A 26,224-nucleotide genomic window follows, 5' to 3' on the forward strand; every position below is an offset into this window, starting at 1 on the left:
TGTTTCAAAGATTGGTTATTGTTTGGTGAAAAAGGGTTTCCTACACCATAGAAATTTAGACTCACATCACACTGGCTAACTATTTAGACTTTGTGTTCCAATAAAATAAAAGAGATAAAAAAAAGCCTTGCATATTCAAGAATTCACACTCTTTGATGGAGACTTTATACCGGTTTAGCCGGAGATGTTGATTTCGAGATCTACAGAGTTGTGACCTGTAAATACAAACAAGAGATTTTTCAGTGGGATTTAATTCCTGATTATTGCAGCATACTGACTACAAAACTTATGCTGCAGTGCAGAGTTGTCACCTGTAAATTTAATCTCCTTCCATGCTAAATTCTTTGAACCCCGAGTGTAAGAGCTCTCTAATGTAAATCCTTCTGTAAATATTTGCATTGAATCCTGCGATGAAGGAAATGGAGCACAGCAGGAAGAGATATCAAATCCAGCAACTTCCATGGAGTTGCACTCCTGCAGACACATTCAAGGACATCACCATCACAAGGTTCAACAGCTTGTAGTTAAGTTAATATCAACCATGCGACATTTCAATGACTCGTCTTTTTATGCTAGCTGATAGTCAAATCTAGCCCTTACCACAGACACAACCCCACCACACCACACAACCCCCTCCCTCTAATTGGTAGTTTAAGTAAAAAGAGAAATTTTAAGTGGAAGAGTAAGGGTTTAAAGTTCTTTGATAATATTTAAAAATTAAACTTTTAACTTATCTGATATAGTAATTTTGTGATTAAATATGTTTGTTTATCAAATAGTGTGAACATATATATCAATTTGCAGTCAAATTTAAGGAAAGATTGGAGAAAAAATATGCAGTTTCACAAACTCTAGCTAGTCAGAATTGGCATTGTATAATTTGCTCCAGAGGAAGACATGAATTACATGATTCAGTTATGACAAAAGAATAATAGAATATACAATTTGCAGTTACCACTTTCTGCTGAAAATTGCACACAAACCTGAAAATGAAATGGGAAGAACATTAAATAGTTGTTATAGGAGAAGCCAGGATTTTATAGAACACACTGACTAAAAAAGAAACCCTGGTGAAAAGGAGAAAATCTTAACAAAGCTGTACGCAAACCTTCCCTCAATTTTTGATGAGCGTATATTTTTGTTAAGCTGCAACCGAAAGAGAATTAAATATCAGAGGTCAAAATAAATTTCCCATCTAAGGTTTGCCGTTATTGATTTCTATCCATCAAGTTTCAAAAAGTCATGTTATCATTTATCATCTATTTTTGTTAATGTTTCTATTAAATGAAATAGTAAAAAGATTAATCTGTATAGATATATATATATTTTTTCTATTATTCTTTTTCAAAAGTTTAAGGGAGTTGAATTATAATTTTTGAAAATATAAAGGTTTAAAAAACATGAAAAAGTTTTAAAATTTTAATATGTTTTTTAATAATCTAAAAAATAACTGTTATATTTATAATGAACTTACGAAAACATAATATTTTCAAAACTTAAAGGCGTTTTAATATTTTTAAAAATCATGATTTTTGGTGGAATTTCTTTGGATTTGTCATTTTTATGAGTTGAATATCATTTTGCTTGTTGTAACTCCTTTATAAATAGTGGCAAAACGGTTCAAGTAATATTATATATATATATATATATATATTATATATTTTTAGTATATAAATAAGTATACACTTAAATATATTATCATATGTTTTGATATTATTTTATCTTTAATTTAAAATAATTTAATCATATAATAAAATATATAAATATTTATCAATTTATATACTCAAAATAAGTACGTATAATTTATTTAAAGCCGGTTCAACCCAATTTTGATGGTTATATATAAATATAATCTTTTAAATGGTTAATTTAATAAATTAGACGAAAAGGGAATAAAATTGGTGGATCTGGGTCATCAAGGTGACGGGTTTTGTAACACTTACTGGTCCAACTACAGTGAGGACAAAGAGGCCAATAACGAAATGATCAGGCCCGTGGGGATGAAAAGTAATACAGATACAGCCATCAGCCATGCATGCAATTCATCATTACCAGATCTCGTAGCTGATTTAAACTCTAACCGCTGAACCAACATTAGGCTTCTCGATCTATCCTTTTGCTGTTTCAGGTTTGATCCACTCGAATTCTATTCATCAGCATTATTCTGTTACATAATTTTGATCAAGTTTGTTTTGTTTCAATCCTCTCATTCTCAATTCTACAGAAATCGTCGATTTAGTGTTTTTTGTAATCTTGACTTTGACTTGATCGTTAAACCGCTCGTAGTTATCGTTTTGGGTTGTTCGAAAGCGGCAACTTATTAGTTATGATGGTTAGTGATCTGTGCGCAGGGAGTGGATCAAGTGATTGGTGAAAATGCAGCATATTCCGAATACAATTGAGGAACAGTTGATTTGGAAAGCTGTCCATGAAGAATGTCCGTGGGAGAATCTAACAAAAAGACTTCAAGCTACTCTTACTTCTAAAGAAGAGTGGTGCAGAAGGTTAGAAAGTCGCTTTTTATTTAATAGCTTGTGTCATATCATTTCCATTATAGTTGATCTTACAAAATCAAATTGAGTTTTTTAATGCATGATTCATTGCTAAGTCAGTTCCGGATAGCCGAAACAATTTTAAAAGGATTAAGCTTGCTGTTGATATCACTGCTTTCTTACTCTTTTTGAACATTATGTAGGATCATTGAACATTGCATTAAGAAAAGACTCCAGTGGAATAAGTGTTTTGCTCGCAAAGTAAGCAAAGAAGGTGATTATTATGAAGAGATGATGCGTTACTTACGAAAAAATCTAGAGGTGCGTTAATGCATAAACTGTCTGAAAAGTTCTTCATTACATAAAGTCTTCTGCATTAGAAGGCTTTTCATTCTGTCACAGGATTAAATTGTCAATTTTCCCTTTTGCCCATTATAGCTCCATACCGTTTTTTATGTTTCGCATAACTGTATTGCCTTCATTTAACTTCTTGTCGGCTTCTGTTCCTGCAGTTATTTCCCTATCACCTTGCAGAGTATGTTTGTCGTGTGATGAGGTTATCGCCTTTCAGATATTACTGTGATATGATCTTTGAGGTTATGAGAAATGGTATAATTTTCCTTATCCAAAGAAACCAAATTTAAGTTTGGTCCATTGTCAACCACTGATGTGATAATAACTTTGATGGTCTAATTCTTCTCTTGGATGTCTTATTGTTGGCAGAACAACCATATGACAGCATACCAAACTTCAGTGCTGCTGATGCTTTACGACTTACAGGAATAGGGAGAAATGAATTTATTGATATCATGAACAAGTGCAAATCTAAGGTACTCAATGACACAATCCGTTTGCTTAAAGAATATGAGTAAAACTGATTGCTTGCACCATTACAAACACCTGCATGTCAGCAAATTATCATCCATTTCAAACATTGATTATACAATCACTAAGAGCTGAGTTGAAGGGCTAAAACATCTGATTTCCAACAAGGAGCTTAGATGTTTGAGCCCTTGACTTTAAAACAAGATCTCAACTACAGACAAGTTGAGTACGGTCTTTACTTGAAAAGAAACCATGGTGATAAACTTTATGTTTTAAGTTCTGAGTTGTTTCAATTTACAGCAAAATTCTGTTTTTTTTTTTTTTTCTGATTATCATTCTGTTGAATTTTAATTTACAGAGTGACTGAATTTTGATAGTTCTTGAGAATCGTTAGATGGTTTTTGATTTAAAACAGCCACATGATTTCAGTCTTTACAATTTATATGTTGGCATTACCCTTAGACATAATTCTATTATCCAATTTCGTTTTGGCCGAAGACAGGTATTGCTGCGAAAAGGTTTTTTTTTTTTTTTTCTTTCATGAATCTATATTTTGGAGAGTATATATAACTTAATTGTGCCTCAATGCTATTTGAAATTTATCTTTTGAGATGGTATAAACTTCATAGCTTCTTACCAACCTCTTACTTACCTGGAGCTATCCAGAAAATTATGTGGAAGCTGAACAAGTCAATTGCCAAAGAACTGTTACCTACACAACCTGCGGAGTTTACAATTGAACCATGGTGGGGAGTCTGTCTTGTCGATTTTACACTGGAAGAATTCAAGGTATCTCTCATAATGCATTTCTCTCATGATTTAAAGAATGTTCACATATTATTTGGATCTATGCACATATGTATTTCAGACATAAACAGATATTGCATCTACATAATTTTATGTCAAGGTTTGTGTGATTGATGTGAACTTACTGTTTTTTTTCTCCTTTTCGATAGAAACTCACAGAAGAAGAAATGGCAACAATTGATAAAGTCTGTAAGGAGGAAGCTAATGCATTTATCCTGTTTGATGGTGACATTTTGAAGGGTCTTTATCGTAGGGGATTGATCTACTTTGATGTCCCTGTCTATCCTGATGACCGCATTAAAGGTAAGTTGGATATGTTAAGAAATGTCTCACAGAATAAAGCTTTTAACATCTCTATTGGAAAAATTTTGGTCTTTTTCTGGCTGATGCTCCTTTTTTTATTTAGGGATAGATGAAGAATTTTAACTTGATGGTTTCATTGAACCTGTAACATAAATTTTATAGTGGGTATGGATCAATCCAAACTACTTGTTTCTTTTTTTTAAATATCTTGTGATAAAATCTCTGTGCAAGTCTCATGCGAAGAATCCCATAGTTCATACTGTGTTTAGCCTAGCTTCACTTTCTTTCTTTCTTTCATTTTTTTTCTAAATTTTAAAACACAAATAAAAAATATAATCTTTATTTTAAATTGTCCTACGGGGAAAGCCTAATTGGGGGTACACTTCTTGCTTTGGAGCTAGAAGCAAGGGATAAATCCTTTAATCCTCAACAACAGTCTATTTAATAGAATTTATTTTTGTGCTCGAGGTTAGGTGGGGTGGATTTGTGTTTTTTTTTTTTTTTGGGGGACCAGCATGATGAAATGAAAGGGCAGGTTTAAGAATAAACTGAGAGGAGTTTTCTTTTTAGCTCTGGTTTTGCAATTTGACTATAGAGTTTAAATTATAATGTTTATGATGATTTAGTTTCCAGGCTTGAAGGGTTTGTTTCCAACAGAGAGCAGTCTTATGAAGACCCCATTGAGGAGTAAGAGAGATATTTCAGTGCATGATATTATTCATCATTGGAAAATTGTTTAATTAATGTTAAACTAAGATCCCATTACTATTAAACGCATTGTTCAGGTTACTGTATGCAGTTTTTGTTGTCTCAAGCGAGAATGCCACTGTTGCTGAATTGGCAGCAACATTACAGGCTGATATTTCTCAGCTGCAAGCCGCTGCATCTTTTGTATGCCGATTGGGATGGGCAATAAAGGTAATAGACCCCGCATCGGTTCTTCAGGATACAAGTGGGCCTAACACTCAAAGAGTCACTCTCAGTGATGATGATGAGGCTTCTCTTGCTAGTATGGGCTCAGCAAACATGTCAGCTGATGGCGATATTGGTCAACTAGGAGATGTCACAGGAATGGAAAGCCATGGACCATTTTCTGGCCTTGTCCGTGTAGCTTTTGTTGTTGATGCTAATATAACATCATATCTTATGATGGGCTCTGTTTCACCAGGTTTTTCTTCTTCCTTTTCTGTTCCATTTTACTTCCGAATATCAGATTTCTACATTTTCCTGTCGTGATATTCCATTGTCTAGAATGTGGTACCTTCCAGCCACTCGGCTGAAATCTAAAGCTCCAAGATTCATGATACATGAGAAAATAGATATAGGCTGAGAGTCTTTAACATGTATCTGTTTGGATTTTGAATGAGCAACACAGAGAGGTTTCCTTCTTTGAGCTGGGATCACTTGATTAGCCAATCTTCTCTCTTGAATCTGTTATTATGAAATAGAAGTCTTCACTGGATAAAGTTCCCCTCCGAAACAATAATATGACTAGAAGGTCTGGCAGCTCCGGTTGAAGAAGGCCTTTAAATCAATTCTTCTTGGGAGCTCTCTTGACGATCCTCTTAGATTTTCTTTCATGGTTGAGTTCACTCCCAGGTGAATCACCTCCTGAAGCAAGAGGGTCTAAGAGTCAATCCAGGGTCAAGCTGGTCCACCCGTCCATTTGTACCTGGCACTAGTTAAAGACTTAAAGTGGAGTATAGTCGTATTTTATCCAAATTTTTGGCTTTACCTCATCGGCGTTGTCTAGGGTGTTTCTGTCAACTAAATTTCTGGCCACTTCACTGCAAAACAGTCATGTGACTGGAATGTGAGATTTTAATGACCTTGAAGAGTTAATACCAGAAGACATTAGTGTAAGCAAGAGCTATATACTTCGTATAAATAGTATGTTGTTATTTTGAAGTTACAAAACAACCTGAAAGCTTAAGCTGTCAGTAGGTACCCAACAATAGTATTTAAGCTCTAACATTTCAACTTATGTGCAAGGCATGTGGTGTTTTATCCATTTTGTCTGAACCTATGTTGTTGATGCATGTGTATCTCTCTTTAATTGTCTGAATAGTCTGTTATGTCCATATTTGCCTTTTCAGGCTTGAAATCTCATGCCGTAACATTGTATGAAGCTGGAAAATTAGGTCACGGTAGCATTGCAGATCTGTGCAAGGATCTGAGTACATTAGAGGGAACAAAATTTGAGGGTGAATTGCAGGAATTTGCAAATCATGCGTTCAGCCTTCGTTGTGTCTTGGAATGCCTTCTTTCAGGTGGAGACTCCACTGATGCCAGAACAGAGGAAAATTATGACAAGATGGGCCCGTTAACTTCAAGCACTGATGTTACATTGACTGACGACTCAGGTAAAAATGAAGCTGGACTTAGTATTGATAATTCCATGAATTCTAGGCCTCATGATGAATCTGCTTTGGATGATTCTGTTCCTGGAAAAACTGGTGATGAGATAACTTCACCTACTTTATCAGAAGACACTAGTTCATCCAGTGAAGTCTCTAAATCAGGCCCAACTTTCCAGAGTGATGAGAAGCTGATACCAATTGAAGAGTCTGATGTTGGAAAAGATACCTCAAGAAAGAAAAAGAAATATCGAGTGGATATTCTGCGATGTGAAAGCTTGGCTTCTCTGGCCCCAGCAACTTTAGATCGCTTGTTTCTTCGTGACTATGATATTGTTGTGTCCATGATTCCTCTTCCTCATTCATCTGTATTTCCTGGACCAAGAGGTCCTATTCATTTTGGTCCCCCCTCTCATTCATCTATGACACCATGGATGAAATTGGTACTCTATTCAACTGTGGCAAGTGGCCCTGTATCTGTTGTTCTTACGAAAGGACAATGTCTACGCATGCTTCCTGCTCCATTGGCTGGCTGTGAGAAAGCCCTCATATGGTCGTGGGATGAATCTACTATTGGAGGTTTGGGAGGTAAGTTTGAAGGAAATTTAGTGAAGGGAGGTATACTGTTACACTGTTTAAACTCTCTTCTTAAGTACTCAGCTGTCATGGTGCAGCCCCTAAGTAGTTATGACCTTGATAATTCTGGAAGAGTTGTTACTGTGGATATACCGTTGCCCCTAATGAACTCTGATGGTTCAATTGGTCAAATAGGAAATGAATTGGGACTTGGTGTAGAAGAGAGTTTGAAACTAAATACTCTGTTAACTGATTTGACAAACAAGATAGAATTGTGGACGGTCGGTTATATTCGTCTATTAAAACTTCTCAAACAAAAAGAATCGAATAACTTTTCACCTGATGAGAATTATGATTGGGTTCCATTGAGTGTGGAATTTGGGATTCCACTTTTTAGTCCAAAATTATGCAACAATATTTGCGAAAGGGTTGTCTCATCACAATTACTTCAGGCAGATTCTCTCACTGAGCATTATGATGCAATGCAAGGCCTTAGAAAAAGGTTGCGTGATGTTTGTGCAGAATACCAGGCAACAGGTCCTGCTGCTAAACTTCTATACCAGAAAGAGCAATCTAAGGATTCACCTCGACAACTCATGAACTATGCTAGTGGAAGATGGAATCCACTTGTAGACCCTTCGTCTCCCATCTCAGGAGCCACGAGTGAGGATCAGAGATCAAAACTTGTTAGTCGTCAGCGTTGTTGGACTGAAGTCTTGAGCTTTGATGGTAACACTTTGAGGTCTGTCTTAATTAGTACACTATGTTTTGCTTTTTAGGTGGCTTCCTTCAGCATATTGTTTTTCTTTTCCAAATATTGGTGTTTCCCCATAAAATACTTGTTCTAAAACCTCCAGATTTTGAAACTTCTTTCCATGGATTATGCTATATAACCCATCTGTTTGTCATTGAGCACTAGTGCACTAACTAGGGCTTTCTGGTGGCCTGAGAGAGGTTCTGTGTAAACTTTACTTCATCACCTGACTTCCTACCTTGACTTAAGTTTCAACTCAGTGAATTCCCTTTGGGCTTAATGCTGAATTTTCAAATATAAGTCCTATGCAAGATTGTCAAAAGATACAAAACATGGTCATATAAGCATCTACTTAAAAAAACTGCTTTAATGATGTTTGATTAATTAGGAAATTTTGGGAGGGTTGAATATTCAATAGGAAAATGGGAGTTCTAAACTGATGTCAGTCAGACTGGGGGGGCTGAAGCTGATGAACTTATTTATATCTAAATCTATATTTTTCCATTAATATTTGTTTCTGCTGTGATGTGGTTTCAGGAACTTAAATTCTTACGACTAAACATGCTTTTTTAAGAAAAAAAATTAAAGCACTGCTGACCCATTATTATGTCATTGTTTGCAGATCTTATTCTCTGACTCCTGTGTATGTAGCTGCCACAAGGCCTGTTGGAGAAAACTCATCAGTAAGTGCGGCAAAAACTGAACCTGATGAAGCCGACAGCCGAGAAGTAACATTACCTGGAGTTAATCTTCTTTTTGATGGTGCAGAGTTGCACCCCTTTGACATAGGTGCTTGCCTGCAGGCTAGCCAACCAATTTCCTTAATAGCAGAGGCTGCTGCAGCCTCTGCATCTGCTGCTACCAAATAGGATTCCTCCAGTCTTTGCTTGGATGTGTATACAAGGATTTATCCAACACTAACAAAGGCAATTGTCAGCTTATCATATCCTTCCTGTTAGATTTTCTGGGTTTTAAGTGTTTAAATTTTGGACAGGTTATGTAAGCAAGAACTAAGCAGCTTAATTTGAAGAAACAGAACACTTTTTCTGGAAGAGAGCAGCAGAGGTAAGAAATATTTTTCTGCATAATAATATCATTCAGCATCAAGGCTTTTATATAAAACAAAATACAATATTGGCCATAACTTAATTAATGAGCACCATACTTATAACAGCAAAAAAGGTGCCTGAAAATATGGATCATCATCCATTTACAATAAGCTGCAACTACTACCAACAGCTTTTCTGATTTAGATACAAGCAAAAAGACACAAACATCCTCAATAAACTAACACTCCTCCTTTGAGGTGTTTGCTGTAACTCCAAGTCTTGATCTCAAGTGTTCAAACATAGGCTTAGGAAGAGCCTTAGTAAATATATCAGCCACTTGATCCTTAGAGTTGCAATACTTTAGGCTGATTTCTCCTGATTTTTCTGCTTCCCGAATTGCATGAAATTTCACATTGATGTGCTTTGTTCTACCATGATGAACTGGATTTTTAGTAATTGCAATGGCTGCTTTGTTGTCCACAAAAAGCAGTGCACTTTCATCTTGAGCATGGCCCAAGTCCTTGAGAAGTTTTCTCAGCCAAATGGCTTGATTTGCTGCATTTGCAGCAGCAATATATTCTGCCTCAGCAGATGATTGAGCAACAACCTCTTGTTTTTTTGAATTCCAACAAAACACTGCACTTTCAAATGAAAAGCAATAACCAGAGGTGCTTTTTGCATCTTCTAAACTTCCAGCCCAGTCACTGTCAGAGAATCCCACAAGTTTGTTGCTTTCTTGTTTAGAAAACCACAAACCATAAGCTGATGTTCCCTTTATGTACCTTAAAATTCGTTTGGCAGCAACCATATGAGCATTGCTTGGTGATTGCATGAATCTGGACAAGAGAGATGTAGGAAACATAATGTCAGGTCTGCTGGAGGATAAATATAATAGGCTGCCAATTAAGCTTCTGTATGCAGTGGCTTCTGTTTCACTCTCTGAATCATTTTTCTTCAGTTTTTCATTTACAACCAGAGGGGTAGAAACTGGTTTGCAAGTCTCCATCTGAAATCTTCTTAAAAGATCCTGAGCATACTTCTTCTGACAAATAAATATACCACACCTTTTTTGATCTATTTCCATGCCTAAAAAATATTTCATTTCACCCAAATCTGACATCTCAAATTCTTGCTGCATGATCTCCTTGAATTTAGCTAAAGTTTTTGTATCTCCTCCTGTCACCAAGAGATCATCTACATACAAGGAGACAATAAGTTTTACTTCATTTCCAAGTCTTTTTATGTAAAGTGTTGATTCATTTGGGCTGCAAAGAAAACCTTGGCTTAGCAAGTATGAGTGAATTTTAGAATACCAGGCTTTTGGAGCCTGTTTCAGGCCATAAAGTGCTTTATGTAACTTGTACACATTCTGCCCTTTGCCTGGAACCTTGAAACCTTCAGGTTGTTCTACAAATATATCTTCATTCAGTATACCATTCAAGAATGCAGATTTGACATCTAGATGGTATATAGTCCAGCTCAACTTAGCTGCCAAAGCCACAAGCAATCTGATTGTGTCATATCTTGCTACAGGTGCAAAGGTATCAGAAAAATCAATGCCAGGTTGCTGCTGATATCCTTTAGCAACTAACCTAGCCTTGAGCTTACTTATTGAGTTATCTTGATTGAATTTAGTTCTGTAGATCCATTTTACACCAATTACTTTCTGATCTTCTGGTTTCTCAACAAGACTCCATGTGGAATTCTTATTGATTATATCTATTTCAGTCCTCATTGCAGATCTCCACTCTTCATTTCTAATGGCTTCCTCGAATGACTTTGGCTCAACAATTGCAACATTGCACCTATCATAAATGTCTTCAAGAGATCTCATTCTAGTGGCAGGACCAAATTCTTCATCACTGGAATAAGTTTCATCATCTGGACAAATGTTGGTTTTATGTTGAAGGCTAGACTCACCTTTATTCTCTTCTTTGGCTTCCCAGTTCCAGGCTGCTTGCTCATTGAATTTAACATTTCTGCTGATTACTATCTTCTTGGTCTTGGGATTGAAGATCCTATACCCCTTTGTGACCTTACTGTAACCAATAAATACACCCACTTCTGACTTCTCATCAAGCTTAGTTCTTTTTTCATTAGGCACATACACATAGCATAAGCACCCAAACACTTTTAAGTGCTCAACTGAGGGTTTTTCACCAGACCACTTTTCATAAGGAGTTACATTATTTAGTGCCTTATTAGGAAGTAAATTCAGTAGGTACACTGAAGTGTTAGCAGCTTCAGCCCAGAAATTTTTAGGAAGCTTTTTCTCACACATAAGGCATCTAGCCATTTCCATAATTGATCTATTTTTTCTCTCACAAACTCCATTCTGTTGTGGAGTGTAAGGGCTGGTCAATTGATGCATTATTCCCTCTGTATCACAAAAGGAAATAAATTCCTTTGAGGTGTATTCAGTGCCATTATCAGACCTGAGCACTTTAAGTTTGCATCCTGTTTGTCTTTCAACCTCTGCCTTAAACTTCTTAAACAAGTCCAGAACTTCAGATTTTTGTTTCAAGAAATAAATCCAGCTCACCCTTGAGAAATCATCAACAAAAAGTAGAAAAAATCTGCTTCCATTTAGAGAAGGAATACTCATTGGACCACACAAATCTGAGTGCACTAATTGAAGCCTCTCTGTAGCTCTTGAATTACTGTTGGAAAATGGAATTTTAGTTTGTTTTCCAAACTGACATACATCACACATAGTTTCATAATTACTCATAACAGGTAAGTTTAACACAATTTGCCTGGAATGCATTTGTTTCAAAGCTGAGTAATTGAAGTGACCAAGTCTTTTGTGCCATAGAGTTGAATTACTCTCTGTGTGTTGATAGGCATGATCACCAGCTTGCATCCATTTAATTGCAAAATTTTTATCTTGCATTTCTATAGTCATTAGCTCACACCCATGTTGATCAATTATAGAACATGACTTATTTGCAAAATGCAATGAATACCCCTTTTCTAGCATTTGTGCCACACTCAACAAATTATGATTAATCTTAGGAACATAAAGAACATCTTTAATGACTTTAGTACCTGCTGGAGTTTCTATGAATGCAGCACCTTTTCCTTTGACTTCCAAGAGCTCTCCATTTCCAATTTTTACTTTGGATGAGTAAGTTACATCCAAGTCTTTAAGTAAATCAGCATCAAATGTCATATGATTAGAGCATCCACTGTCTATTAGCCAGATATTATGCTTACTATCAGTTGCATAACATGTTGCAACAAACAGATTTTCACCAGGCTCTTCTGGCTTCATAACAGCTTGAGCTTGTTGAATCTGCTGTACTTGATTTACTCCTTTGTTTTTACACACTCGATCAATGTGTCCAAGTTGATTACAAGACCTGCACTTAACATTTGGTCTGTACCAACAGTAATTTGGTGAGTGCCCTTTTTTCTTGCAGTGAGGACAGGGAGGATATTTTCCTTTTTTCTCACCATTCTTGTTTTCACTGGAGCTGCACTTTTCCTTCTTTTCTCCAGGTTTTTTTTGCTGGAGTTGTAGCTTACTTGTTTTCCAGTAAGCTTAGCACTGAAAGCTCCCTCAGCAGTTTCTTCTTGCCTTAAAGCTCTTCTTTGGTCTTGAGCTTTCAGAGCATTTACTACCTCAAACAAAGTCAGTTCTGAAAAATTCTTTGAATCTTCAAGTGAAGATATTTTGGCTTCATACCTTTCAGGAATGGATACCAGTATTTTTTCAACAATTCTTTGATCAGATAGCTTTTCTCCCATCAGCCTAATCTGATTTACAACCTTCATAATCCTGTCAGTGTACTCTTGGATTGTTTCTGTTTCCTTCATTTTCAAGACTTCAAACTCTCTTCTTAGATTGAGAGCAAGCATTTGCCTTGACCTCTCATTGCCTTGGGAGTCTTCTTTGAGTCTGTCCCATGCATCTTTAGCAGTTTCAGAAGCTACAATTTTAGTAAAAACTGCATCAGTCACTGCTTGGTGGATAGTGGACAAAGCTCTTGGACCTTTGGTCGCTTCTTCTTCATGCATCCTTATTTGATTCAAAGTAGGATTAGGCCCCAATGGAGGTGGTGTTTTCTCCTCCTCAACATATTGCCACAGCCCTACTCCTCTCAAGAATGCTTTCATTTTGACTGCCCAAATATGATAATTCTCACCATTGTAGACAGGTGGTGTCATTGAAGATGAGGATGAAGCCATTACTTGAAAAAACCTTATCCTGGTAAGCTCCAAAATTTTACACACACAGCCTCCCTTAAGATCTAAGCAAGCTCTGATACCATGTTAGATTTTCTGGGTTTTAAGTGTTTAAATTTTGGACAGGTTATGTAAGCAAGAACTAAGCAGCTTAATTTGAAGAAACAGAACACTTTTTCTGGAAGAGAGCAGCAGAGGTAAGAAATATTTTTCTGCATAATAATATCATTCAGCATCAAGGCTTTTATATAAAACAAAATACAATATTGGCCATAACTTAATTAATGAGCACCATACTTATAACAGCAAAAAAGGTGCCTGAAAATATGGATCATCATCCATTTACAATAAGCTGCAACTACTACCAACAGCTTTTCTGATTTAGATACAAGCAAAAAGACACAAACATCCTCAATAAACTAACACTTCCCACCACTTCTACTTAAATTTGGCTGGGCCGCTTAATCTTTAGGACTGGGTTTTGTCCATGAGCCCAGGCTTGTCTCAAGGTAAACGCTGAGATTTTTAGTATGTGCTAGAAAAATTACCACCGATTTGAAATCAATTTCTCATTTCTAAAGATCAAACCAAATCTCTCCATGAGATCGACAAAGGAGAAAGTTCAGCAATGGAAAGATTGTGCTAAGCCTTGTGCTGAGGCCAAAATGTTATTTCAGTTTCACTCGGGAAAGTTGCTTACACTTTTGCTTCTTTTCTTTGACTTGAATAATAATAATTCTTCACTTATAGATTAGCTATTTCTGAATCAGGCCAGTTTTCTCAATCATTCCTGCTGTTAACTGGTTCATGGCTGTCTGATCAAGGTTTCTCTCCACTGGCAATGCACAATAGAAGAAGAGAAATAATAGTCTGTGGATAGATATCAATGTTGGACATGGTACATGGAAGCAAGGAATCATATTCATTTTTGCAGAAGGTCCTAACATGATGCCATCTAAAAATTTCATGTTGCTTTTGGGTTGGTGTTTATATATAGGCTATTTTCCTCCTCTTTTACTTTATTTGGAGAGAGAGTACGTATTTTAAAGTGTGTATATTTACACGACCAAAGAAATGGGCATTTTTTCATTTTTTGAATTGTTTCCTTCGGAAAATTTTGATAATCATATGGATAAATTTCAGTTTATTCCGCCTTTGCCTGTCCTACCGAAACCCAGATTATGGTTGTCGTGGCTTGCGAGGACTATGGATAGACAGTAAGCTCACACTTGGTTTGGTCTCTGGGCGCTAGGGTCATATTTTTCTGGCCAAAAACTTGCCCTTTTCTAAAAATTACTTTTCTTCTTTTTTATTTTTATCCATTAATTTTTAAAAATTTAAATATCTATTTATTGATTAAAATTATTAAAATTTATTTTTTTTTAAATTTTACCTTTTTTTTTTTTTTGTAAATTTTAAAAATTAATATTTTTTTTAATCTAAAAATTTAAATTGATATATTTCCCTTCTGCTGACGTTTGCAATTTATTTTCATGATTTTCCGAGGACAGGATTTGATCGAAATCCTCTTTAGCCCCTCCTCTTTATGTATCATCGACGACTCTGATTGAAGAAAGACGAAAAAATGGCAAATTGACAGATGGCCGAACATATCCACAAAGGCTATCAATGAACAAATCGGTCACGATTCAGCTGGATTCAGATTCCCACTAGTAGGTTTCATTCAATACCCAGTTCGTCGTAAAATAATTTGGTAATTGCTTATCGTTCTTCACTGGAGATCTAATTAATTTTTAACGCTTTTGTTGTGTGATACCATACCACCTCCATGTTCTCCTACTGCTTTAACACATGATGACAATAAAGCGAGGCTGAAGCGAAAATAAATCCCTTCAACTTGAGATATTTCTTGCAATTAATGATAGTTTAGGTACACGTGTCTTATCAATGTCCAAACTCAAGCTGTCCCTTCACGTGGCAGACACAAAACAAGCCAGCCCGCTTCGATGCCACCCTTGGATGTCAATCTTATGGAACTGTAAACCTTTTCTCTTTATCTAACTTTGCATTTCCTTTCAATCTCTTTGCATCTTCGCTTTCCACTTCTTCATGGACACACTTAATTTATCTCCTAAAGGAACAAAGATGCTCAAGCATCCACTTCCCTTGTATTCCAACTGTTCTAAATTCCGTATCAATGCTTCAGCTTTGTCACACACCTTTGATCCTTCTCCTGCTTATGACATGGGGTATATTTATTTCTCTCTTCTTTCTTTTTTAAATGTCTTTGAATTTCATAATCTTACGTGATTATTTCTTCATTGTTGAATGGGAGTGCATTTTATAAGATCTGTTGTTATCGGTCAACTAATTGGTTTCGTTTTCTTCGTAAGTTTAGATTGAAATTGTCTAAGAAAATACCTATCAGGTTCAGCAGCAATCCAGGGCGCTTCAGTAAGGCATGTCTAGCTTTCTACAGTGTCTAGAATATCTGAGTTCTGCATTTTTTATTTAAAAATGTGATTAAAATTTTGGCATAGGTTAGACAAGAGGCAGTGTCAATCATAAGACAACTAACGCTTATGATCAGCGAGCTCAAGGACGTGTTCTTGAGGTACTTAGAAATTACCATTTACAAATACATGTTAATTATGTATTCCATAATGTGATGAATTGCTCTCTTTGCTAATATTGCATTGTGCTGTTAGGTGCTTGCTTAAAGATATAGTTGATTCTTAGATGTATTCAATAAATCTTTTTTTGTCTCTGCATGCTATCTAGGAAGAAGCCTCACAAATGACAGAAACAACCCCGTCGTTGAAAACTTCCCAAGGCCAGGCATCTCCTCTCGGGGTGTCAGAAGTGGACAATGGGATCAATTTTGCTATTTTTTCCCAGCACGCTACTGCAGTTACGCTTTGCTTATCACTTCCCAATAGGTGAAATCCTTTTCCTTTTTGATTTATTGGTTAGATTGCAAAAGTGGGTTATGCATGACTTGGAAACATTATTTTATAATTAATCATCTTTGACATTGATTTTCCTTCTGTGAAATATATAAATATGTGCACATCTGCGCTTTGGTAGTACAACTATTTTGTGGTTTTCTTGCCATGGCAGTGAATGGTCATGAAACAAATTGAGAGAGGCTGTAAATGAGTAGAGAGATTTTTCTTAACTATAAGATTTTTGATAAACGTGTAGGCAATCTCTTTTCTTCTTTAATATTTTCTTTATAGTTGTGGTGGACTGCTCTGATCCAGAAGGTTTTTAAAACATTAGACCTTTTCTTTCTGGATATAAAGTTCTACAGTGTTGAATATTGTTGTTTTGTGAAATAATTTTTGTAGGGGAGACAGTTCGGATGGTGGAATGATTGAACTACCTTTGGATCCCCTTGCAAATAAAACCGGAGACATCTGGCACATGCATATCAAGGTAGCCTTGCTGTTGGGTTTCTTACATGATCATCTGTTTTTTATGGGTTCTGTTAATCATGCTTTTCAATGTTCAAATGTTTTTCATGCCCACAAAAAATGATTGGGTTTCAGCTATATTAATTTTTATTGGCATTTATATTGTTCAGTAACTTCAGTTCATTGCAATGTTTTGAATTGAGTTTGCAATAAAGTTTGAAAAGTGATACAACCGTCAAAAGGTTACTTGATCAACAAAATTCTAAGGGCCAACTGGAGATAACTGGGAAGAACCATATTGTTTGAATTACAAACACCTATTCTACTGTTATTTTTAATGCTATTGTGATAATTCTGTAATTGTAGGATCTGCCTCGGAGCAATGTTCTCTATGGTTATCGCATTGATGGTCCTCAAGGTTGGAATCAAGGACATCGATTTGACAAAAACATTATCCTTATTGATCCTTATGCAAAGCTAGTTGAGGGTCGCCGATATTTTGGAGATAGCAGTGAAAAATTATCAAAAGTCCTTGGAACTTATGATTTTGATAGCTTGCCCTTTGATTGGGGAGATAACTACAAGCTTCCAAATATACCAGAGGTACCCTGGGTCAATTGAATTGGTCTTGAGTGGTGTGAAGGTTCTTTTTTTGACAAATTTTTCTCTGAGATTAAAATTTGAAAAGTAAAGCTGTCTCCCTCTCTCTCTGTTTCTCATATATATGTTTTGATGGTGTACATTTCAAATTATTTGCAGAAAGATCTTGTTGTATATGAAATGAATGTTCGTGCATTTACAGCTGATGAATCTAGTGGATTGGATTCAGACATTCGTGGCACCTATCTAGGTTTGATAGAGAAGGTACTAATTTTGTTTTGAATCAGTTTTCAATTGGTGACCTTTGTGCACTTCATCTATTATGTGACTAAGAATGCTGTTTTGGAATTTTATATCTCCTAATTTGATTCTTTCAAAAAAAATCCCTATAAATTAAGCAATATCCAATAGATATTTAATCAGCGGGACTAATTTTGAAATTCTAATAGGTATATATAGTGATGGCACATTGGTGTGGGTGTTCATTGTGGATATAGGATTTAGTTCAGAGACTAAATACAAACTATTAGCTGAAATGGGTTATGAGAATGGAACTAGAAGGGAACTTGATCCTGCAATGATTTGAGTTCTGGACTGAAAGGTTATGAGTGTCCAAGACCTTGAAATTCCTATCTGGATGACGCCAGATTTTAAAATTTCACTGAAAGAAGGAAGCAAATTTTGCAAAGCTGAAAGATCTTTGATCAAGTAATGGAGATAGTAGCGGTTTCAAGTAACCACTGAACTTCAAAAATTTCAATTTCTGATGTTCATTTCCTGGCAATATGTATGGAAGTAATAACTGCTACAAAAGCTTTGCTTGCAAAACTTATCTTTCTATTTGTACGTTATAAACTGTGGAAATCCATGATTAATGCATTTTCTTTTTTATGGTGAGTAGCGGTTGTTCATTTCCTGGCAATATGTATGGAAGTAATATCTGCTACAAAAGCTTTGCTTGCAAAACTTATCTTTCTATTTGTATGCTATAAACTGTGGAAATCCATGATTAATGCATTTTCTTTTTTATGGTGAGTAGCAGTTGGATGTATGTCCTTCTAAATGTTTCTGAAATATCTTATGTGTTCCAAATTTTTTTAAGATTCCACATCTTTTGGAGCTTGGTGTCAATGCTGTGGAGTTGCTGCCAGTCTTTGAGTTTGATGAATTTGAGTTTCAAAGGCGCCCAAACCCTAGGGATCACATGGTAAAGCAGAGATTTTCTCTTTATGTGTATTGTGGCTTGCCTTCAACTTTTCTTGTGCCTGTTATGAAATTTTCAAAAAGCTTTTGCAACATAAATTTTTCTTTTCAATGCTTATTTTTTGTATCTGTTCCTTCTTGCATCGATCTTTCTTGACTATTTGGATCATCAGAATTGTAGAGTCTTATATGATAAATTTCTCCATTACTTGTTCCAAAACATGAATATTTGCTATTGGAAGCTCTCAATATTTGAGCTTGCTGAATTATTGAAGTTGTAGAACTTTTCTGTGACTCATTTATAAATTTCTATTTTTCAATTGAAGTATTAGTATCCCACCTTTAAGTTACTTGATTGCCCTCATGCATGTTTTCTTTGTTGAATGTGAATACATATGTTGTTCATTTGTGGACATAGTTGATAATTCCAGGGATTATAGGCTCATTTCGGATATCTATATGTGAGAAATTTGACCATTGAATCTAAAAATGAACAATATAAGTTCTAAATTTTTCCTCATTTTGTTCCTTTTTTCCTGTATGATAACATAATCCATGTCAATCCGCTGGGCAAGATAGTTGCTTGCCTGTGCATACTCTGTGTAGTTGTACCTTTTGAAAATTAGTTGGAAATTCTTTATGTCGGTTGAAATAATCTATCAGATAATTTCTTCCATTTCCATGTGTTTTAGATGGCTTTATATGCTGATTAAGCTAAAATTAGTTTTTATTTTGTATTTTAAAGATCAATACATGGGGCTACTCGACAATAAATTTCTTTTCTCCTATGAGTCGCTATGCTAGCGGAGGTGGAGGACCTCGTAAGGCTTCATGGGAGTTCAAAGAAATGGTTAAAGCCTTGCATGGAGCTGGCATAGAGGTGAATCATATATTTATGACCTTGGGGTTAGGAATGCTTTTTTATCAGTTGCTAGTATTTCGTGTTCATATTTTTCTCACTAAATATCTGAATTTTATTCTAAGTTCCCTGAAGCTTTATTTTCAACAGGTCATTTTGGATGTTGTATATAATCATACTAATGAGGCAGATGATAACTACCCTTATACCACTTCATTTCGTGGCATTGATAATAAGGTGATTTTGGCAGTTTGTTGTTATGTTTGATCATGTAAGTCATGCAGGGCCATATTCTGTGTCTGGACACTTGGTTGAATGTTATATTTATGATTTAGATAAAAATATTTCGTCAGTTGAATGAGAAATAAGGGGAAGCCTTCAAGTAAAGTTTATATGTGGTTTTCTGCAGGTTTATTACATGGTGGACGGCAATGGCCAGTTGCTGAATTTTTCTGGCTGTGGTAATTAGCATCTTATCAATTGTTTTCTTGCTACTTTTACGCCAGGACTTTTTACTTGTACATGTGTGTTGAGGAACTTATAACATTCTTGTCATATCAGGGCTACCTTAAGCTGTTTCTTCTGCATACCTTTCTTCAAAAATTGTTGGCACTCTCAGTGTTAATATATAAGTTTTGTAAATTACATGAGCTTGTGTGCTTTTTCAATAGCTATTTAACAGCTTCTTGGTTTCTTCTTGCATTTATACCATAGTTAAATGTGCTATATTAATTAATTATTCCTCATTTAAGGATGTCTAATTCAGGGAGTTACATATGCTATAGATAAGAGCTTTAAACATCTAATCAATAGGAGTATATTAATGTTCAACTCCCACTCAACTTCTCCCATTGTGGATGCATGACCATCTTTTCTCAACTAACCGAATAAAATTGCCATGAGTTAGTCATGCCCATGTTGAAGTCAATTACTATTTCTTAGTCCTGTCCTCTTACTTTTGATGTGAAGCTGACTTTTAGAAGGGGTTCTGCTCAAGGAATCAGCAATATTGTGGTATCATCATTTACTATTATTGATCTTTATGTTGATATTAATGAGGCCTGGGATTATAATTTAGCTGAATATTGAGCTGAAAGTAAGAGAGGCATGTTTGTTGAATTTATTATCCATGGAAGGTAGTTATTATGGACATCTAAACGTTTTTCAGACACAGCATCTTTTGTCTTCAGGAAACACCTTAAACTGTAATCACCCTGTGGTCATGGAACTCATCCTGGACAGCTTAAGACACTGGTAAGTATACAATTCATCCAGAAACTGAAGGGTGACCTTATTGTTAAGAAGTAACTGAAGCTATACCATCCCCGATAAAAAATCAAACATATAGTGTGCTATATTTATTGAATTAATAGGTCATCTCTTTCTTGACATTTCAACAAGAACCATGTTAATAATCATTCAAATTATTGGAATATTCACGCGTCTACTTATTGATGTTAACTAGATATCAGAAAAAATATTCAATTTATTTGGCTTTAAGAATCTTTTTGGTTCAATTCATCCATTAGTTAATAATATGGGCCGTCTAACAAAAGGCATTTGATCATTTGGATTCAAGTCAATTAGTATATTATTTGGATGAAAACCCAAGATTATTTTCTTGTATAATATTTTGAGTAGAATTGACCCTTCTTTGTTCTATCTGTTTTAATATTACTGGACTATGGATGTTATGCTGTGTAACTGTTGTTTTGACAAAAGATACTTCTGGGATTTTCTGAAAATAGGGTTATGTTACTTTTAGGTGTTATATACATTCTAATTATGATTTGTTATTCTCTTCTTTCTCTTTATTTTTTATTCAATTTCAGGGTTGTTGAGTATCATGTGGATGGATTCCGATTTGACCTTGCCAGTGTACTTTGTCGAAATTCAGATGGTTCTCCACTTAGTGCTCCACCACTTATTAGAGTAAGAGATTTGTATGTATCTTAAATTTTATGATTGCTGTAAACATAATTAGTGTGTAATGCTGCTATTTTTAATTAGTGTAAATAAATGTATAATTGAAGTCACTTTTATTATTTTGTAAATGTCAACTTCACAGTTTCCCTTTTTTCTTTTTGGTATTTGGTGGGAAAAGTAAGAAACTACTTTCTAATATCTTTGTTAGTTTATGTTAGGTGCGATTCTAATTAATATTTTCAGATATAGCTTTAAGCGGTTATGATGTATTTTTGCTTTCGGTTTGATAATTAAAAAAAGGGCACTTAGGGAGCACACAATTTTTCTAGTTGCTGTATTATTTCAACTGTTCATCAATTTGGCAACTAACAAAATTTGAAATTTTTGCATTTTATGGATTTAGAATGAATGTATTATATTTAGTATATTGTTAGAAAGGTATTGTTTGTTTCATACAAATATGTAATTTGGTAGTGCAATAACTGTTGCGATGGGAAGTTTGATCTAAGTGACTTATGTTTTTTTTGTTAATATGCTAGGCAATTGCCAAAGATGCTACCCTATCTAGGTGTAAAGTTATTGCAGAACCTTGGGACTGTGGCGGCCTTTATCTTGTTGGAAGTTTTCCAAATTGGGACCGGTAAATTACCTGTCATTTGTTTTGATATCTCTTGTTTGGAATGCAACAAACAACTTGTGGAAGCATGGTCATCCTAGCTCCTTTACTTATGATATCCCTTTTATGCAGGTGGGCTGAGTGGAATGGGAAGTACCGTGATGACATAAGAAGATTTATAAAGGTTCCTAAATTAGCTAGGACTAAAATGGGCTGATGTTCTTAAATGGGTGAATAGTTGAGTTAACCATGATTTAGAAATGGCTTGTGTGATGCTATAACACAGAAATCAACATTTCAACACAAACATGATCATGAATCAAGTGGCGATTGTATTTCTTTTAGCTCAAAATTTTGGTCATTTTGAACCTTTAGGTTTTGTTAATTTATTTTATTAAGGTGAAAATCTTATACTCTGCTCTTTTCTTATTTTTATTTTTGCTGTCTTTTCTTGGTGAAGGTCACACATTTCATGTCATTAATAGCTTCTTAGTTTTACCTTTTTTTATCTGATACTATTCTCGGGTAGAAAAGATGATCATCTATTTCTGTTTCTTAATTACTGATTTATATTTCTGAATCTGCATGTTAAGGGTGACGCTGGTATGAAGGGGACTTTGGCTACTCGTGTCTCTGGATCTGCAGACCTTTACAGAGTAAGCATCATTGACGTCATATCCTCTGATGTGTTTAATTGGGGTTGGATACTTGTTAAAGTTTTTTGGAACTTCAAATTTTTTTTTAAGCATTTACACTAAGCTAATGTTGTCATTCTTCTGAAAGGTAATGATTTAGGTGAAACTGTGCATCAACTTATCCTTCTTCCATGGCAAAATTTGTCGTAAATAATTAACTTTTGTGCATTAGCTTATCAATTTTGCTCATCGTATAGGTGAATAACCGCAAGCCTTATCATAGTGTTAATTTTGTCATTGCTCATGATGGGTTCACACTCTATGATCTTGTCTCCTATAATAACAAGGTACTACAAAATTTCTGGCCATCAATTTACTTTTGATATTATCCTATGGGATATGGCTGCAGTTCCATGAAATATTTGGTTTTATAGCACAATGAAGCTAATGGAGAAAACGGAAACGATGGAAGCAATGATAATTTTAGCTGGAATTGTGGTTTTGAAGGTGATTTTTCTTTTTTTCCTTGAATGTTACTATGTTTTGGCATGCCTTCTTCATTTTCTGTTAGTGTCAGCACAGATTTTTAGTTTTTGGTGGCTTGATTCTGTTAGACAGGGTACTGTAGATATAAATCTCAATTCAAAATATATAAATAATGCAAAAAGATGGAACTAGGAATCTCCTTTCTTGATGAACCATCTGCTGTTAATATTTCTTTCATTGGACAGGGGAAACTAGCAATGCTAGTATTACAGCTTTGCGCTCACGCCAAATGAAAAACTTCCAGTTGGTGTTAATGGTATCTCAGGTATAAGTTTCTGATATCCATTATAATTTTCAATAAATTTTTGAAGCAAAACATTATTTTACCTACTGCTGTTCATAAAATGAGATTGAGACGATGTTCATTTTGGAAACGGTTTCAGTTTTCATATTCAACATTCTAATTCCACATACTTTGTTTCTGTTTGGAAATGACATAATAATTCCACATATTTTGTTCTATTTGGGAATGATATCATTTTCATTGCTTGAATGGCTCAAAGTTGGAGCATTTTGGTTTTCGTATATGTTTGGGTTAGTCATCTCATATTTCTTCCTATCACTGATATGCAATTTCTAGCTTTAACAGTCCCCTTTACCCCTTTCTGACTGAGTGTAATGTTTTGCATTTAAGGCCTCCTCTGTGATATTTCAATTGTTTGTTTACACTGCCTGTCAATTAGTGGCAATATAAGCCTTTATAAGTAAAATGACCAGGGAGTCCCAATGATGCTAATGGGGGATGAGTATGGCCATACTCGTTATGGAAATAACAACAGTTATGGACATGATACTGCTATTAACAATTTCCAGTGGGCCCAGGTAACGTGTAGGTTCTTCCTATTATTTGATAGGTTTAATCCATAATGCCTAAGTGATTTTAACCATTCACTATTACAGTTGTTTGCACAGAAGAATAGTCATTTCAGGTTTTTCTCAGAGATGATAAAATTTCGGCGATCCCATGGAGTTTTTAGTCATGAGAACTTTCTTGAAAATGTAAATATGCTTTTGCTTGGGTTTTTAAGTTGAAGAATGATATCTTGTAAAATTTTTACTATCCAGGCGATCGGTTACAGACAAGCTCATGAAATACTAACTTGTGCAGAATGATGTAACATGGCATGAGGATAACTGGGACAACTACAAAAGCAGATTCCTTGCATTTACGTAAGAGATAACATTTTCTTAGCAGTTAATGATATTTCTGACAGATGACAATCAATGCCAGACATGTTAATGCCCACAACTTTAATATGATATTTGTTTTGCAGGCTTCATGATAATGATGGAGCAGATGTCTATTTGGCATTTAATGCCCACGATTTCTCTGTCAATGTTTCAATACCCCCAGCACCATCTAAGAGGCATTGGTTTCGTGTGGTTAGTTTTTCTTTTTTAAAATTATACATTTGGTGAAGTTTACCCATTCTGCTTGCTGAACATGAAAATTTTCATTACAGTTCCTCTGAATTCTATAGGGATTTGACTTATTTGTTTGCTAAAGTAATATGCATACCATTCCAGCATTGAAGTCTCTGCTGTCTTTTAGTTTCAGTAAATTAATTGCATATGTGTACAACTGTTGATTAATAATATGGCTTTGACTGAACAATTAAAAATGAGCATATTCTTACATTCGCTTATCTGAGCTTTGATGTTTGAAATCATTAGATTGTCCCCTTAGTTCACTGAACCATGATACTGGCAAATTATAATGTATGTGAAATTGTAAGTTTTCATGCTATTTTACTTAGCTTCTCTGGTACTTAATATTAGTTCCTTCCAAATGTTATGCAATCATTCACCTGTTTATGGAGCCAACATGTCTTGGACTTGGTTCTCTCCATTTTTTAACTGACTACATTTTATCATCTACTGCCCAGAAGTTGTGTTTATTTGCTTGCCTGTAAATGTGTAATATTGCATGGTACTGAGTGATATAACATAACTTTGAGCAATTTGGTTGAAAAATGAAATGAGAAGAACAACGAAGCAGTGGCATCTGTTATATCTGTTTTCACCTTATGCAGCATCTGATCTATCAGTCTCGTTTATCGCTTTAAAGAATTTCTCTTTTTGTGCTTCCTTCTTGACAATTAGAGCATGACCCAAGTAACCTTAGATTTGGTTTTAATCATCAAAGTTAATGAAATGTTCCAATTGATAGTTTGATAGACATAGTAGTTAATTTCATCACTGATTCATCTTTTGCAAATATTACTTGATGAATTCCAGCCCTAAGGTCAGAGTTGTTGAATTTCAGGTGGACACAAATCTCAGTTCCCCTGATGACTTTGTTCCTGAAGGTGTTCCAGGCATTGGAAGCACATATGATATGGCCCCATATTCTAGTATTCTTCTTGAAGCTAAATCATGACAGGTCTTTGAAGGTACATGCAGAGCGAACATTCCCTAAATAGGCAAATCCTGATATGCGTTACTGGTTTTTGTTTTGGTTGAATGTTCGAAGTTCCATGTGTCCACATTGTGGTTAGAACTTGAGGACCTTATCACTACTCCAATCATAAACATGGTGGAATCCAGTTCTCTAATGACCTGTGAAGTGTAATGAAAGTATAGAACTACTTCCAAATAACATAAAAGACATGTTATATTGTATTTTTGGGAGCAGCAAGGAAAGACTCGTTAGAATTTCCAACTAGGAGCAATGGAATAATGAGATGTAATTTGGTATCTCGATCAGTTACATGTTCAATAAAAAGATTGAAGACGGTGCAGTTACACTTAAAAACAGTACCTAATGATACCTTATGTTGTGTCACAGTCGTTCTTGATGTTGTGTTTAAAACAGTTACATCTTGATGTTGTGTTATTTATGGTGACAAGAGCTTTTGGAATTGGTGTTTGCAATAGAATAGGACGGGACGAGAACGGAAATGACCACATTGGCCTTGTCTCTTACTGTACCTTTTGCCATCACTAGATTTGCAAGATATTTATGTGTTAATAATGCGACAGGAAATTACCCGCGTACACAGTGAATTGTTGCCAGCAAATTTCGCTGGACGATGGCTGGCAGAATGGCATTGGCATCCCGATATAGAACATTTTACGAATTTGTAATTTTTCCGAAATGGAGGTTGCTTT

The 26,224-nt window shown here is 35.2% G+C and overlaps 2 protein-coding genes and 1 long non-coding RNA gene across 4 annotated transcripts; 2 read left to right on the top strand and 1 right to left on the bottom strand.

The window, feature by feature from the left end:
- Nucleotides 1-588, bottom strand: LOC123205486. The gene is made up of 2 exons (XR_006499858.1): nt 312-588; nt 1-215 (listed from the first exon to the last, which is right to left on the bottom strand). It is a non-coding gene; the product is annotated as an uncharacterized LOC123205486 (long non-coding RNA).
- A 1,788-nt stretch (nt 589-2,376) lies between these two features.
- On the top strand, nt 2,377-9,180 carry LOC123205564 (protein FAM91A1-like). The gene is made up of 10 exons (XM_044622554.1): nt 2,377-2,504; nt 2,696-2,813; nt 3,005-3,101; nt 3,216-3,322; nt 3,984-4,106; nt 4,274-4,427; nt 5,054-5,114; nt 5,213-5,595; nt 6,524-8,102; nt 8,737-9,180. Exons 1-10 carry the CDS (start codon nt 2,377-2,379, stop codon nt 8,981-8,983), a joined length of 2,997 nt encoding a protein of 998 aa, XP_044478489.1. The 3' UTR covers nt 8,984-9,180.
- Nucleotides 9,181-15,200: 6,020 nt separating this feature from the next.
- Nucleotides 15,201-25,974, top strand: LOC123205532 (isoamylase 3, chloroplastic-like). 2 transcript variants are annotated; one of them, XM_044622508.1, is made up of 24 exons: nt 15,212-15,561; nt 15,711-15,771; nt 15,858-15,926; nt 16,094-16,251; nt 16,663-16,750; nt 17,095-17,331; nt 17,488-17,592; nt 18,431-18,535; nt 19,277-19,411; nt 19,541-19,627; nt 19,800-19,851; nt 20,581-20,644; nt 21,223-21,322; nt 21,856-21,956; nt 22,065-22,116; nt 22,526-22,588; nt 22,825-22,914; nt 23,002-23,074; nt 23,299-23,378; nt 23,831-23,935; nt 24,014-24,112; nt 24,222-24,283; nt 24,388-24,496; nt 25,380-25,974. In XM_044622508.1, the coding sequence occupies exons 1-24, from the start codon at nt 15,422-15,424 to the stop codon at nt 25,491-25,493; spliced, it is 2,349 nt and encodes a 782-aa protein (XP_044478443.1). In that variant the 5' UTR covers nt 15,212-15,421; the 3' UTR covers nt 25,494-25,974. The 2 variants fall into 2 exon arrangements, with proteins under 2 accessions (XP_044478444.1, XP_044478443.1); XM_044622509.1 differs by lacking the exons at nt 24,014-24,112; nt 24,388-24,496; nt 25,380-25,974 and having other exon boundaries at nt 15,201-15,561; nt 24,179-24,241.
- The last annotated feature ends 250 nt before the right edge of the window (nt 25,975-26,224 follow it).

The sequence above is a fragment of the Mangifera indica genome, unplaced genomic scaffold (genome assembly GCF_011075055.1).
Source record: "Mangifera indica cultivar Alphonso unplaced genomic scaffold, CATAS_Mindica_2.1 Un_0008, whole genome shotgun sequence".
In the NCBI taxonomy this organism is placed as follows: Eukaryota; Viridiplantae; Streptophyta; class Magnoliopsida; order Sapindales; family Anacardiaceae; genus Mangifera; species Mangifera indica.

Coding starts and splice junctions, on each gene's coding strand:
- LOC123205564 (XM_044622554.1), top strand. CDS start 2,377: ATGCAGCATATTCCGAATACAATTGAGGAACAGTTGATTTGGAAAGCT. Junction 3,323..3,983: donor TGAACAAGTGCAAATCTAAG/GTACTCAATGAC, acceptor GGAGCTATCCAG/AAAATTATGTGGAAGCTGAA. Junction 5,115..5,212: donor TATGAAGACCCCATTGAGGA/GTAAGAGAGATA, acceptor CGCATTGTTCAG/GTTACTGTATGCAGTTTTTG.
- LOC123205532 (XM_044622508.1), top strand. CDS start 15,422: ATGGACACACTTAATTTATCTCCTAAAGGAACAAAGATGCTCAAGCAT. Junction 16,252..16,662: donor TGCTTATCACTTCCCAATAG/GTGAAATCCTTT, acceptor TAATTTTTGTAG/GGGAGACAGTTCGGATGGTG. Junction 21,957..22,064: donor AGTTTTCCAAATTGGGACCG/GTAAATTACCTG, acceptor CCTTTTATGCAG/GTGGGCTGAGTGGAATGGGA.